This window comes from Mirounga leonina, unplaced genomic scaffold (genome assembly GCF_011800145.1).
Source record: "Mirounga leonina isolate KUSES-001 unplaced genomic scaffold, KU_Mleo_1.0 Mir_152, whole genome shotgun sequence".
In the NCBI taxonomy this organism is placed as follows: Eukaryota; Metazoa; Chordata; class Mammalia; order Carnivora; family Phocidae; genus Mirounga; species Mirounga leonina.
Window position 1 is genome coordinate 4,410,575 of NW_023270380.1, and position 16,303 is coordinate 4,426,877.

Here is a 16,303-nt window from a genome sequence, read left to right on the forward strand (position 1 = left end):
TTCCCACTTTGCTTTTTCTGGGACACCTTTTAAAGTAACCAGTTAGAGGGGAGCCTGGGTGGCTCAGATGGTTAAGCATCCAACTCTTTGATTTCGGCTCAGGTCATGACGTCAGGGTTATGAGATGGAGCCGCACGTCAGGCTCTGCGCTGGGCATGGGGCCTGCTTGAGAGTCTCCCTCTCCCTCTCCCCCCCATTCATGCGCGCTCTCTTTCTCTCTCTCTCTCTCTCTCCCCCTCTCTAAATAAATAAATAAACCACTTAGAGTCGAGCCAATGAAAAAAATGAAAAGTTAGGGACCTCTGTTTGCTACCCTGCTTTCTATCCCTCGCTCCCTCAAGACCTAGGATGAAGGACTGCCCTTCCCCTGGTTTGTAGGCAATTCTGTAGGCAATAAATTCTGTAGGCAATAAATCTTGTGACTTAACTTCCTCTTGTGTGAGTGTATTGAAACTGCACCTTCCATCAAAATGGCCCTGTGATTTTCACCTCCCCAAGGAAGAGCTTGGATGCTGAGGGAGCTCCCTGCTGACCCCAAATGGGTGGCTTGTGCCCCCTCAGGCTGCAAATCATAATCTGTATATTCTTAATCTAACACACCAGCCACCAGCCTCCCAGCACAAAGAACCCACTCATGGTTGTTTCTGAAGGGGAGCCTACCCTGATTCGGCCATAACCCAGAGCCCAGAGCAGTAAGATTCCGTAGAGGGAAAGGTCTGTCAGTTGTCAGACACTTAGAAGGAAGAAAGTGTTGTATTTTAACACCTAGAGAATGTGATTAGCGCTCTTACCAATGAATCTGCTCTCTAGGGGCAGGGAGGTACCCGGTGAAGTGATAGAAGTTTCTAATCAGGAATAGTAGAGGGAAAGTTACCATTTGAAAGACCAACTAGAAATCTCCTTTCCTAAGCCTGTCTCAGCAAGTACCTAAACAGCTAGACCAGGGAGTCCATTAATTAGCATAAGGAGTCCTGGGGGTGTTTTGCATGGGTAAGAGTGGGGGTGGTCAAGTTATGTAGACTAACTAGAGATGTAGAGATGTTGTTGGTCTGCTCTTGCACGAAGTGGGTATAAGATCTTTGTGCACCCAGCAAATGGGTATTTAAGGCCTAGGACTTGGTCCTGTTCTGTGCTCTGCCACTTAAGGAAGGACCTGAGGATTTTGTCCAGAAAATCCTGGCTTGACCAGAAGGTAGTTGAATCCGGCTTCGAGGATAGTGTTGCATCTGACTCCAGCAAACCTTTCAACTAAGACTTGTTCAGGGACCTAAAGGAGAGAGAGTGGGAATTGCCCCGAGTCTACAACATGTGTGTAACTATTTTGTGCCTCTTGTTGTTGTAATGTGCCACCCCTGTAGAGGAGTTTTGTGGGAGGGGACCCAGTTTTCCCTACCTTTGGTCATTGGAATCTACTGGTATCTCCCCATGAAAATGGGACTGTGGTGAATGGCCACCACATTGGGTCAGTTGACAATGGAGGGAATGAGAACCTGAAAGGGAGTCTTTGGATGTTTCTCTTGGGGGGTCATTAGTAGCCCCCCAAATTGCACAGCGGCCACAAGTTCCTATATCTGATTGTTCCCTAAGTGCTGTTGTTAGGTCTTCAATCATGATCAGGGACTGTTTCATCCATCAGTGTGGAAGAAAATGTCTTGAAGGATGTGAGAATTAAAATGTGTGCAGAAAACAGAGGTGAGAGTACAGACAACTTCTAACTAGCATGCCTAGAAAGAGTGTGACCCACCCAAAAGAGCATACGTATTATCGAGATGATTCCATTAGCTATTTCTTTCAGCATCAGAAGAGGAGTTTACCTTCACTGGACTTAGTACGTACCTGCATCTGTGTAATTGCTTTATATGGATTATTTTATGTAATCCTCATAACCCCTCCATGAAGGTAGGAAGTATTACTCATACTTGACAGATGAGGAAATTAAGGTATAAAGTTTCCCAGGGCCTCACAGCGAGTAAGAAGCAGAGCCAGGATTCAGTTTAGGAAATCCGATTCCTCAGTCTGTTCCCCGAAGCTCCACTTAGTTTATAAGCGTGGTATTGCATAGGACCTTTTTTGTTTGCACCTTCCTCCCTGTGTTCTCAGAGTTCAAGAGCCTTGAAGTCTTTACAGTCTGATGGAAAAGAAAAAGAAATGTTTATTTCAGGAAACTCTCCCTCTAAAAGGTGTGGAGATTTTCCCATCAAGCCAGGAAGACACCTGTGTTTTCCTCCCAGAGTCCCTAGAACCCTTGGGACATCACCATTTTGAGACCCTATAAAGGGAGGTGTGGAAATGTGGTTTGATTGAGCAAATGTCTAGGTGTCCCCCACCCCTTTCCACCATCTGAGAGTTTAGGACCACTTTGGCTTCTTCTAGTCTGGAGTTAAGCTTTGGGCCAGGCAAGATCTACATTGATGATGTGCAGGGTTGGGGGTTGGAAATTCAGCATCAAGTAAATGGTTTGTCTTCTCCTTGTCATCCAGCATTTTTTCTATTACCTTTTGAGCCTGTCTTCCACAGGGCAAGGTGCCCAACTGTTCCCAGGGGAAAAGAAATTGAAATCCTGAGTTGTCTGCATAGCATCCATGCCCGGGGAGAAATGCCGACAGCATGAATTTTAAAAGCCTGTTCTAAAAGTGCGTCACTGGGAAGCCTTTCCAATATAATCACTTTTAAACCCCATGGTAGTCATGGCTGCAGGATAGTTATGTCAAACCTGAAGGCAAACCTGAGCGAAGTGGCAGGTAGAGGAAATACCGTTTTAGTTAATAGATCAGGAAACCTCATCTAAAATATTGGGGCTTTAGGAAAAACTAGACCCATTGTTCTATTGCTTTCTTCACTTCACTTTGTTGTCCTGCTGCCAAAATTCCTAAGAAATTGTCAGGAATGAGGGAGAGGGGAAATAAAATTAAAAATGAAAAACACGGACAAGACTCTAATGTGTGCATCTTCGGCTGTGCCATTTTCCGCACCAATCAGACTTTGAGTCCGTTTTAGCTCTTTCCGCACAGCGGTGGAAGGGTGGGTCCGTGTGTGGCAGACAGGCAGGTGGGAGCGTGCGCCCCAGCAGGTGTGCTAACCCCACTACAGGGGGTGGGGAGGTGGATCAGAAAACCGGAGTCTCAGGTCTAGCAGGAGATTGGGATGAGGCAGTGCTCTGCGCCCGTAGCCTGGCCCTGGTCAGGGGCCACTGGGTCACCAGGGCTGGGGAGTTTCTGGAAGCCCCGGCGTGGTGTAGCCAAGCCCTGCGGTCGTTGTCCTAGGTCTGTTCTGTCTCAGAGGATTCCTTTCTTTGGAAGTATCCGGGGATTTCTCCAGCCAGTGTACCCTGCCTTGCCTGTTCCTTCCTGTAGAAACCACAAGAAATGTGACTGCTTGGAATTCTGGGAAAGCTGTACTAAAAATATGTCATAATTTGGTTATAGACTCATATTGGGTAGTGGGTCATGAGCTCCCTTTTCCTTCCTCTAGGACCCTAACAAAGACCTTAAATCACAGTGCTCAACAGATGGTACAGTTAAGCTGGAATTTGGGCAGGTGGGGATGATCACCCGCTTTTTTCCATAGGGAACAGGTGTAATTATGACAATTAGCAAAAAAATGCCCTTGGCCAACTATTTCCTGGGCTCTACTACTGCAACCTAGAGTATCTTCCTGAGAACGTTACCAGATTAAAACCAAACGATGTGATTGGCCCTGTTAGCACCTTGATAGAGTTGGGCTCTCTCGGGAAGACAAGGTGTGTCGGAAACCAGACTGTCAGCCTGGTGCTCGCCTGCTCATCAGGAATGGCAGAAAGGAGGATGGATAGTTTGAAAAAGTTATTCAGTGCACTCTCTTCTCTCCTAATTTCAGTTTTGTGAAGCAGGGCTTCATAGGGGATCTTGGCTTGCAAGAATTATTCAGAGGCTGGTGTGAAAGAAGACATTGCAGGGATATATGTCTTTAAAAAAAGATGGAGAGGGGCGTCTGGGTGCCACAGTCGGTTAAGCATCCGACTCTTAGTTTTGGCTCAGGTCATGATCTTAGGGTGGTGAGATCGAGCCCCGCATCGGGCTCTGCGCTCAGTGCAGAGTCTGCATGGGTTTCTCTCTCCCTCTCCATCTGCTCCTCCCGCTCATGCTCTCTCCCTCTCCCCCTCTCTCTCTCAAATAAATAAATCTTTAAAAATAAATGAAAATAAATTTTAAAAGATGGAGAAACAGTATTTATTTGGGGCGTAGAATGAATAAGTACCCGTATTAGAGTTGCAGGAAATTGGTAATGCTTCGGAAAGAAAGCATCCATAATAGGAGTTCCTAAGTTGGCCAAACTCCTTACCTAAAGTTTAATATGAGAAAAATGAAATATTTTTGGTTGGGTACTTCGGGACAGCCAGTAACAGGTAGAATACAATGAAAAACTGCCTGTTGAGTCAGAATCATCAGAACAAAAGGAGTTGTTTATATGTGAAAGAGTCTATGTCGACTCTGGAAGGCCGGGAGGAAAACTACAGTGGTGTTGCCGGCACAAGAAACAAAAACCGTACCCCCATAAAAAGGCACCCAGGTGGAAGGGAGGGGGGAGGAGAACCGTCAGGGCAGAGGGCCAGTCCTCCCTGCGAGTCTGGGTACTGCACGCTTGTGCCAGAAAGTGAGCACTGTTGTGCAGACACCACCCAGGAATTGGGTGTGCGAACTCCTAGGATGGCCTCTTCTGGGAGCTGGTAGATTTTGAGTGCATTCGAGAATTTACTTTTAGGTTTCTGCTAATGAGCTTTCTTCTGAGCTGGACATTCGTGTAGCACACAAGGCTACATGGGGATCACGGGGATCACGAAATCCGCCGTGTTACACTCTCACCAGGGACCCGGACACCTAACCTGCCTTTGACCTGATATTACCAATAGTGAAGAATTGGAAACACCCTAAGCGTCCACCAATTGGGGGGGATGGTTAGATAGGCTAGGGTGCTAGCATAGTGGAGAATGTGCATTTAAAGAACAGGTCGGTCTTCACGGTTCGACATGGAGCCATCTCCAGAACATACTCTTCAAAGAAAACTTAGCAATTGGAGAGCAGCAATACGTGTGGTATAGTTTGTGACAAACCAAAATAAAATCGTGTTTTTCTGGAAGGATTTATGTATATATCTGAATCCTCAGAAAAGTTTCAGGACCTTTTGGCTATAAATTCCTAACAGTAATGTCCCCAGGGGAGAACTGGGATCGAACCAAGGGATGGGTGGCCAAGGAAGGAGATTTCGCCTGTGCTGGTGTTCTTTGAAAGTTTCACCGTGAAATGTATTTAGGCATTGGGTAATTGATCATTTTTACTTTTGCCTGATATTTACATTATAAATTCTCTCTATATGTATATTCTACATTCTTTGGAATATAACCAGTCCTGCCTTATTTGACTGGTGTCTCTGCAATGATATGTTTGTTCACAAACAGGGATTGCAAATGGAATTATCAACATGTAAGTTTAACAGTTGAACAGGAAGGTAAGAATTTTATTGGACCTTCTGTTGTGCTGATACCTCTGATCTTAGTTACTGCCTCAGAGACTCCACTTTCTGGGGTCACCTCCGATTTGTTATGATTTCATGTTTTTCTCTCATAACTGGAGGACACTGTTCTATCTTTTTCTCCCTTGATGACCCTGCCATTCACCATGGTGGTTCCTCCATGTCGTTTCTAAACCGGAATTCCAGGACATGGGGCTCACCCGGCTTGTGCTCACGTTCTCTGGCCCATGGTAGGTTTTGTGCAGACCTGCCCCCCGATACCTGCAGCAATACGCAGGCTCTGCATTCCCCTGCCATCACTGTGTGACAGCCGTGTCGTCCTTTGTCCACCTTGATCACTGTTTCCCCCGCTCCTGTCCTCTCCTGAGTCTCATGTCCTGGGCAGCTCTGTGGAGCCACCAGAAGGACATGGTGCCCTCCTACAGTGATGGCCAACACTGCCTCTTGGCTACATGCCCTTGAGAAAGAAGGTCAGGACTTGAGTTGACTTTAGAAGCATCATTGGCCTTTGTACCACGTAACTGATCCAGGTGGCACAGTGGAAAGATTTGGGGCTCTCATTATTTTTCTGGCTGAACAAATGGTCTAAACTCTCAGAAACTCAAAGTTCTCCTTTATAAAATAGAAATAGTAACTCTTGGATTTGAATCTTGTCATGAAATTCACAGTTCTGCATATACTCCAGCACACACACGGCAAGCAGCAAGCAGTGGCTGCTTTTATTGGGTATTTTGAGCTCACCTACATCCTTTCCAGAACCTCTCGGCCTCCTCAGACTGACGGATGCGCGGCAGGTGCCCCTTGCCCAAGTCACCCTCTCTGGTTGTTCTTTCTCAATACTCCATTGTGCAAGGTGCTCCCGTCTATGACATTCAGGCCATTTGCTAGGATCCTCTAGTTTTTAACTGCAGGGTATTAATGGGGCACATCACTCAGAATGGCCACGCTAAGGTAAAGAATCCTAGCAGCGTCCTAACTAGGAAGGCCATTGCCACCCCCACCCCACCCCCGGATGTTAATGAGAAACCGTCCATGATGGAGCAGAAGCAACAAGAAATGTTTGAAAAGTACTAAATGAATGGGACAGAAAGCGGTAATGCCAAGGAAAGCATAGACATTTGCATGTCCTGTGACTTCTTCCTGCTGTCACCTCTCGCCCTCCGTGCCTCCTTCCTCACACACACAGAATGGAAGCCTCTTTCCGTTTTTCCCAATATTCCTATTCAGTCTCTTCAGACTCCCCTTGAGTCTTCTCTCCCTCGAAAACAACTTCCATTGTAAGCAAAGTAAGAGAAGCCAGATGTTCCCTGTCCTGTCAATGACCAGGATGGAAGGGATGAACCAATTTACCCACGTGTGAGTCTTTGAAAAGTACTGCAGTAAAACAAGGAACTGTGAAGACCTGCTGTGTGTGGGCGTCCAGAAGCTAACCACGTACTGAAACCATGGAACAAAAATTTATTGCAAGCATAAGAGAACAATGAAAGTAGCAAAGTCAGCGTGACCAGAAGCCTATTAATTGCCACAGTGAATTTGTGGCCCTCCCAGACTTGAAGTCACAACCCCAGCATTCTTGCTCCTGTGGATTGGATGGCACCACGGTCGGGGAGCCTGGAGAGCCTCATAGTAGAGGAGGGCATGATTTCCTCCCCATCAGGGGCTCACAGCCCAGCAGGAGAGGGATAACAAGTAAGTGAAAGCCCAGGATTGCAAATTAAAGTCTGTTTTATAGGAGAGGAAACATTGTAATTTATTTCAGTATCTCTACTGGCGTTGACTTCAGAGGTTGAGATTCTTTTGTAGATGGTTTTTAATCAGGTATCAAGCTAACTTAACGGGAAGTGTGTATGTTGTACTAGATCATACTAAATAATGTAAATAAATGACAATATGTATTATATGTGCAGGATCACAACAAGAAGTGTAGCAATAAACTGCACCTCTCTCAAAAACATCTGATATGTGGGAACAAGTTGCCGGTCGGTGACTTGCCGTAACCAGAAGTCTTGGACTTTGTTCAGGAGGACTTAAATACCAGAAAAACCGGAAGGCCCCGATCCAGCATGGCATAGCCCCAGATTGGAGGTTAGCTAGCTGTTGTAGTTAGAGTAGCCAGCTGGGAAGCCATAGTTCCTAGGACACTATCCTTAGTACGACCCCTCCCCCCCATGATGCATGTACTCTTACAGTGTCCCCGAATTATATGACTAGCCTTAGAAAAATGTAAAGAACACCAAATAGGTAAGGTTTGTTAATATTTTGTTCTATTCTTCATGGTTTGTAATGGATTTTAATAGAAGATTTTAAAATAAGAGCTTTGCTTCGTGATTCATCTGGGGGTTCAATTGACTGAACTTGAGTAAATTATTCACCACTTCATTAAAATTCAGTAGCACTGAAGTTTTCCATCTGATGCATTCAGGGCTGTCTTATTGCAAAAGAATTGCTGTGCACCCTGCGTAGAGGCTAGTTTTCCCAGTATGGCCCGCACCGGAAGTGTAGACAATACCAATGGAATGTAAATTTAACACTTTATTTTCCATTAACCAAAATTATCTGTGTAACCTCAGGAGAAGAAACAGGCTTTCGGTGAGTGATCTACACGTTGGTGATTCTAAATCTCTTAGTGGGAACATGTTACTGGCATAAAAATGCATTACTGCAGGGGGGAGGCTTAGAGTCTTGTCACAATTATCGCCATTGCTCGGAGATAACGTTTTAGTCAGTGAAGCGTCAGTTAACACCCTCATGGAAAGAGCTGTTGTCATTTGAGAGTAGAAATTACATCCTATAATATTTTAAAACTAGACATTTGTTTACTTTTTTTTCCTCCTAGAACCGAAATCATGTAATTTATTGGAACAGATGGCACAGAAGAGGTGGGCCACAGGAAATCGGTGTGTTCTGCATTTAGAAAAGATAATTTATAAAAATACTACCAAAAAGCATAATAGTCATGGACTTACAGGCTTTTTCGAGTCCGGCTGGTTCAACTCCTCTCCAAAATTCCTGCCATGGTGGAAGGCCTCCCTGGTGTCCCTGCTTGAGCTCTGTGGTCTCTTAGTACTTTGACACCAGATTCACAATGGCTTTCCAGTGGCTTTGTCACGGTCAGGTGAAATGTCCTTTCCAGAGATCTCTGACCACAAGAACATCCCTCCTGATGCCTTGCCTCTCCCCTGGCTCCGGCGACGTGGCTGCTTTACTCGGGCCTCCCGGGTCAAGAGCCGAATTTCTCCTGCTTCCTTCTGTGGCGAGAGCATCATTGGCCCTGCCGTCCGCCTCCTTCCTGTTCTCTGGATGCTCCGACTTGCCCACTTCCCTCGCAGCCGTGCCCAGAACCCGGCACGGCATGCCAGGAACAGCTGCTCGGAACAACCGTTCTTCACCCTTTTGAGAATCTAAGATTCCAGAATCTCGTCCCAGAAAAAGGCACATGGGGACGTACGCGCTGCAAACAGTCTTGGCAGATTTCTGGGACTTCCTGTAGCTCATTCATCACCCAAGGGCCTCCCCCGACTGTTGTGTGGACACTGCATGGGAACCCCCGGGGAAGCTTTTACTGACCACCCATCCCTGGGCTCTATCCCACGAACCGTCATAAAGCCGAGAATCTGGGGATCCTAAGCAGAAGGGTTTTCAGGGTTGTTTCTTTTTAAGGAGGAGGCTATGTTGTAGAAATCAGGTTTTGAAATCATGTTTCAATCATAATCGTGTATGTGAGGCTGCTTCAGGATCCAGTTGCACACACACACACACACACAAATGCATTTTGTTGGCTTTTTCCTGAACTGACTTGTTGGGGCATGTTAGGCCTTTCAGGATGAAGTGCTCGTGAAACTTCAAAAACCGTACGCAGAGCCTCAGCCACCTGGCTTCCCTCTTGCTGGTACTTGTTGGATGAAGACTCTGTTGAATGGCTTAATTTGGGAGAGACTCAGACCTAGTGGAAAGTCAGACAGACATATGTTCGGACCATTGGGGCCTAATGTGTTTTTTTAATGTTTGCTTGGGGGGAGCTTACCGCATTTTGGAGCCTTGGGAAATGACAAGGGGGAAAGAAGTTACGGTTTCTGAATATGCCATTTAGCCAGGTAGCTGAGCAAATAAAAGGAATCTCAATCCTGTGGCTTGGTGTGCCTTAATCTTCATTTTTCTTCTTTTGCGAGGTCTGTATCTTCCTCGAGTCTCCTTCGCCTGCCCACAGTTCGGCCACCCCTGTCAGAACATTCCATGAATGGTTTGTTTTGGACGCAAGTGTAGACTGGTGTTTGGTACTAACGAGGATCCCTGCGGGGAGTGAGGGCGAGGGGACGTCAGCCTGGTGTCCTCTGATTCGTTTGCCCGGCTGGTCTCAGTGAGCAGCACCAGCCCCTTCGCACAGAGTTTCTATTTCAGCCTGACGGTGAATTCAAAACCAGTCTCTGATGTGTGGGAAAGATCTGGTCCGATTTCATCAAGGGCAGTAACATCCTCTGTGGAATTTTGTTGCAGGAAATATTCTGATCGAGCCTTTAAAGTATCAGACCCGAGGTCTGACTCTGCCTAGGTTGAGGGGGGCAGGGGCGGGCAGCAGGCAGCCATGTGTTTACAGGTGTATACTCTGCCCCCCTCTTCCTCCTCACCTCAGTTTACCTCCTCCTCCGTGCAGGTTATGGCCACACCGTGCCCCTGTCAGATGGAGGAAAGGCCTTCTGCATCATCTACTCGGTCATCGGCATTCCATTCACCCTCCTGTTCCTGACGGCGGTGGTCCAGCGTGTCACCATCCACGTCACCCGCAGGCCTGTCCTCTACTTCCACGTGCGCTGGGGCTTCTCCAAGCAGGTGGTGGCCATCGTCCACGCCGTTCTCCTTGGCTTTGTCACCGTCTCCTGCTTCTTCTTCATCCCGGCAGCCGTGTTCTCCATCCTGGAGGATGACTGGAACTTCCTCGAGTCCTTTTATTTTTGTTTCATTTCCCTGAGCACCATCGGCCTAGGGGATTACGTTCCTGGAGAAGGCTACAATCAAAAATTCAGAGAGCTCTATAAGATTGGGATCACGTGTGAGTATCGGGGCTCCCGGACCCCACCCCCTTTGGCCTCTCTTGCTGTTCCATGCCCCACTTTGCCTACCAATGAATAGTGTCATTCATAAAAACCCTGATTGATAAATTTTCAAGCTCTTTATGCAAAAATCTCACTGCTGAGACTTAATTTTTCCAGGTACCTTAAAACTGCTGATCAATTTCTTACTAACAAGATCAATTCTTACTAATTTCTTACTAATAACGTAATAGGCATTATAAATTACAGTGTAAAAATGCACCACATAGAATATACTGGATTACCACCTTTTAATTAAAAAAATTTTTGCTGTTTTTATTAACTATTTTAAGTTCCAGAAAACTAGGGCTAGGATGTAGCCTGTTACTATCAGTCGTGTTCTTTAATTTGCCAGGAAAATCTTAAAAGAGTTGCTTATCTCATTTGTCCATCTGGTTCTTTTTCAGAGAAGTTAGAATATATGTGAACGATTTTCGGAATTTTGTGTGTGGAAAGTAGGCATTCAAATTCAAATGGCCTGTGGTTTATAATTTTTAAACAATCTTTTTGAATTGGATATGGATATGGAGAACGTAGAAATCTGTTTTCAAGAAACTCTTAGTTTTTGCATCATAATACATACACAGTTTTCATTTCTGCCATCTCAAGAATTTTTCAAGATTCAGCTCATGTCACGTTTCCCAGGAGAGCATAGTAGAGACTCAGGCAGTCAGATGCTGTGTCCTGGACCTGTCTTGTAGTTTTAACCTGACAGCATGCTTAGTTGAATTATGTATATTTTAACATTTCCATTAAACCAGGGGCTCACCCAGGACAGAGGCCTCAGTCATAAACCCCAATGCTTCGAACAGTGCCTATCTACCATACAAGTTCCAGAAATGTTTACCAAATAGTTACAAGCACGAGCTCCTATTTTCCTCCAGTTACCATAATTCTCTGTAGTGTCCACAGAATATTTCAGCCCTGGCTCTACCATAATCTAACCAGGCCTCTGTTGTTGACTGTTTCGATTGCTTCCAGTTTGGGGATGTTATAAACGACACTGTAGTTGTATTTGTATATGTTTATACTTTTTCTACTTGGATATCCTTCCAAGAAGTGGGATTGCTGGCCCAAAGTGAATATGCCTTGTGACGCACAGAACATACTGACCCTGCACTTTCCAAACGGCGTTCCGGGCTTACACTCTCACCGCAATGATCTGAGTATTAATGGTTTCAGCCCTCACGGGATGGTGTGGGCCAGTAGCCTGAGGGGTGTATTTGTTGCAGATTTGGTAGCTCCGATCAACATTATCTCAACTTTTTTTTCATGTATTAGGTAAACTATTACTTCCTTATTTTAATTTAGTTTTTTTAGGACTTCAAGAAGTTGAATGTTTCTGCGATTGTGTTTTCTAGTTCTATTTGTCTCTTGTGTTCACTGTCATCTCATAAATTCTGCCCAACTGTTGAACTCCCTCAATTTTTCATATAATGCTAAATCCTTGCAGATCATCTTAACACTTGTTACAGTGTGAACTTTTTTTAGGTGGTCTCCAGAGCGTATGTGCTGAACGGAGCAAATGAGTATTCCGAAAGTGTATTCGATTATGAATAGGTTAAAATCCCACAGCTTTTGCCTGAAACCCCATGGGTATTTTTGTCAGCATTCAAGGGCTTGACTAAACACTGGATAAAGGAAAAGAAAGGGAATTGTCAACTAGTCCAACAATGTCGGTGCGATTTCTTTAAGATTTATTTATCTGTCTTAGAACACGCGCCCGTGCACAAGCCAGGGTGGGAGAGGGAGAGAGAGAATCCCAAGCAGACCCCCACTGAGCATGAAGCTGATGTGGGGCTCAATCTAAGGACCCTGAGATCATGACCTGAGCCAAAATCAAGAATCAGACGCTTAACTGCCTGAGCCACCCAAGCACCCCTGTTATTGCTATTTCTAAAATATACCGTGTTATCATCAAAACTTAATAGCCAAATTCTAAAGATGCTAGAACCGTGTCTCTCTGCATCTTGAGATAATCAGCCTCCTTGTTCCTATTATGCTGCTCATTCTAGCTGGTTCACTTATTTTCTGAAAATCCTCTGCAAGCATTTTGCCACTGGGCCATGAAATTGGGATTTTTCTTATTTTTAGTTTTCATTTTCACTACCCTGTTCCTTTCCATGATAAATCTTTTATTTCCCAGAAACTGATTTTAAACGTGTTGGAACTGACTTAAAATCACCACCACTGTCTCATCACTGAATTCAAGGAATAGCATGTGACCTGAATCCACCTGTTATCTTATATTTTGGAGTAAGAAGCTGGTAGAATTAATCAGTGAATGGTCCACGTGCCCCCAAAATGACTGTCCCATTATGGACAGCTTAGTGTGCAGTTGGATCCCGGGCAAGTGCGAATCGCCACACAAAGATCGGTTTCACGTCAGCATCCATTCTTAGAGGGATTTTTATCTAGCTTAAACTGTAATTTCTACTGTTATACTTCTTACTGTTTAGTGGAAAAACTGATAAAAGTATTGAGTCCTTAAGAAGGTGTCAAGCTCTGTTCTGAGCGCTCATGACAATCGAAAATTCTTGGGACGGGTCACTAGCTTTTTTTTTTTTTTTTTTTAAAGATTTTATTTACTTATTCGAGATAGAGAGAGGGTGTGAGAGAGTGAGCATGAGCTGGGAGAGCAGAGGAAGAGGGAGAAGCAGACTCCCCGCTGAGCAGGGAGCCCGATGCAGGGCTCGATCCCAGGACCCCAGAATTATGACCCGAGCCGAAGGCAGACACTTTACCGACTGAGCCACCCAGGCACCCCGACATGTCACTGGCTTTTTGAGAGCGGCTGATTATGAAGCAGAGGTGGACAGCCCTCTCCCTAAAGGTCACTCTTGGGGAACGGTGAATGCAGGATGGTATTTCTCTTTATAATGCCACGTAGGCCCCGGGTTTTTCTTGTTTTCTCAGAAATTACACCCTGATTTGGAATAATCCCAAGGTTGTAGAAAGCTAAGTCATTCTTCATTTTTCTCTGGGTAGTCCCTCTCGGAGCCACGGACCTCCGAACGTTCCTAGAAATTCGGAAAGTGGCAGGGAAAATTGGTTCATCAGCACACTCTTGTGTCTCCACTGGAATCATCCGTGACTCAAATCCCATTGAGACACTGTCTTTCTTCTCACTCAGGTTACCTCCTACTTGGCCTCATTGCCATGTTGGTAGTTCTGGAAACCTTCTGTGAGCTCCACGAGCTGAAAAAATTCAGAAAAATGTTCTACGTGAAGAAGGACAAGGATGAGGATCGCGTCCACATCATAGAGCACGACCAGCTGTCCTTCTCATCCATCGCCGACCAGGCCGCTGGCCCGAAGGAGGATCGGAAGCAGAACGAGCCTTTTGTGGGCCCGCAGTCCTCGGCCCACCCTGATGACTCCACGGGCAACTGAGGGCTTTGCCGCCTTGTCCCCAGAGCACCAGGGTCAGGGCAGGGAGAAAGAGTCTTTGTCTTGTTTATTTGTATGGGAATGTAGAAGCCAAGATGATCTTTTAACAAATATCTACTGTTTGAAATATTTACAAAAAAAAAAAAAACCACCACAAAAAGACCCACAAAATAATGGAACAAAGCAAGCTTTTACTCTGGAGGACTGATACCTGAAGAAATGAGATATGTACCTATAATTTACATGTGACAAAATTACCTAGACTTTACAAATAGGTAAGGAATACTTGAAGAAGGGTGCTGCTGGGGTAGAAGCAGATTTTATACTTTTGATTGGGGACTTTGGGATTTGCATTTAAATCATTTTAGCTGATGGCTAAATAGCAACATTATATTTAAGGGCCAAAAAAAGTAAAAGAGAGAGGCATAGAGATGTGTTTTATAAGTAAGTTTATGTGTACCTGTTTGCATGTGCCCATCCCAAATCATTATTTTTGTAGAATCTAACTTAAACCTACTATTTATAATGAATAGGCAACCGTTAACTGTGTACATACAAGTATAAATATGTTTATATCTTGTACATACAGTTTAGTCACCAGATCTTAGCATCCTTCTTAACCCAAGATTGTAGATATTTTTCCTTTTGATTTCTCTTTGTACTAAAGAATCGAAGAGTTGCTACAATAAAATAAGGGCAATAATACACTTAAGAGTGAGTTACTATGGTATTCTGCTACGGTAAATGTTTCTACCTTTTGTAAGAGTATGATATCCGGTGTCGCAAATGTTTGTAAGCCTTTCTCTGGAAGGGAACAGCTAATGGAGAATACAATTTGTAAAAGAAGTTATTTTGTTTTGCAAGTGCATTGTGATTTGTAGTCACCTGGTCTAGGACGTGAACCGAGAAACCCCGAATGAACAGATTCTGTCAAATTAATCGGAGAGTTTTTAAATTTACAAGCTGAAATCAATAAAAGTCATAGCTGGTTGCAATCCTATGCTTTTATATATCAAGGAAAGCCTTCCTCCACGTAGACACTGTGTATGTGCTCCTTTATAGAAACCGCACTTAAATGGTATACACAGGACACGATTTGGGGAGTTTTAGAAGAGAAAATGAAAAAGACCCTGCATGATGAAAAAGACCCCTTCTTTATTGGAGGAGACCCCATCTGGCCTCAGAGCAACAAAACCATCAGAAGGAAGTCCCTCAGCTCCGGAGCCTCCAAGCCACTCCAGAGCTCCTGTGATGCCATCGTAGACCATCCACTCCCTTCCCAGTGTTGGATTCCAGACATGGATATCATTACGTCGTGCAAGTGTCCAGTTAATTTTCAAAGCATAATTTTATGAATCTGCAGAGAAGGCCCTAACCCTTAATGCCCTTCAAAAACGGGAGCGAGGCGTCTGGGTGGCTCAGTCGTTAAGCGTCTGCCTTCAGCTCAGGTCATGGTCCCAGGGCCCTGGGATCGAGCCCCACATTGGGCTCCCTGCTCAGCGGGAAGCCTGCTTCTCCCTCTCCCACTCCCCCAGCTTGTGTTCCCTCTCTCGCTGTGTCTCTCTCTGTCAAATAAATAAAATCTTAAAAAAAAAAAAAACAAAAACAAAAAACAAAAATGGGAGCAAGTTTTGCCTCCCGCACCCTGTGGGGTGCAAAACGTAAGGCAGAGTATCTTCCCTGCGCTTGTTCTTTGTCCTCGGCTGATGGGCAGATGCTGTCCTGTGGTCCTGAAGGAGGAGCCAACTGTCAGAGAACAAAAGCAGGACCTGCTGGGGCAGGACAAGCAGAGGGCAGCAAGGAGATGACCTTGGAACCTTCTAGTTGAAGGTGAGCGAGGGTGAAGTTGGAGGTGGGGGTGAATACTGTTCGGAGTGATGAGTCGAGTATAAGCCCAACGATCCAACTCGTGGGCAACAGTGTCCTAAAAGATTGAGTCTTAAGAATCCTATGGAATGCCCTCAGGATAGAGAAGCAGCAGAAACCCTTGTCTTTGAAGGAAAGGACTCCGGTGTGTGAATTTAAAGTCACGTGTGTCCAGCAGGTATGTTGATTTTGGAGTAGCAGATACACTCAGTGTGAGCAGAGAACAGAGGGTTGGTGGAGGAAGAGTTCTTGACCTCCCAGCAGTCCAAGGCACTGTAGAGCAAGGGCTAGGAGCAGTCTGCAAAAGAAGCTAAAACAGGAAATAGAACAGATGAAGTTGGGCCCAGATGGCTCCATTCATGAGACTAGTCTCTGCAGTGATCACACCCCCAAGAGATTTAAAAAGCGGTTTGTTCAAAAGTCGAAGAGGAAGATGAGAGGGTGGGAAAAGG

General features: G+C 45.2%; 1 protein-coding gene across 1 annotated transcript in view; it reads left to right on the plus strand.

Annotated features, from left to right (window-relative positions):
• The window catches only part of KCNK1 (potassium two pore domain channel subfamily K member 1), a 44,706-nt gene extending 29,736 nt beyond the window's left edge, over positions 1-14,970 (plus strand). The window contains exons 2-3 of the mRNA XM_035008474.1: positions 10,160-10,555; positions 13,729-14,970. Of these exons, the coding sequence (XP_034864365.1) occupies positions 10,160-10,555; positions 13,729-13,988 (656 nt within the window). The 3' untranslated portion in view covers positions 13,989-14,970. The remainder of the gene's footprint in view (positions 1-10,159; positions 10,556-13,728) is intronic.
• The last annotated feature ends 1,333 nt before the right edge of the window (positions 14,971-16,303 follow it).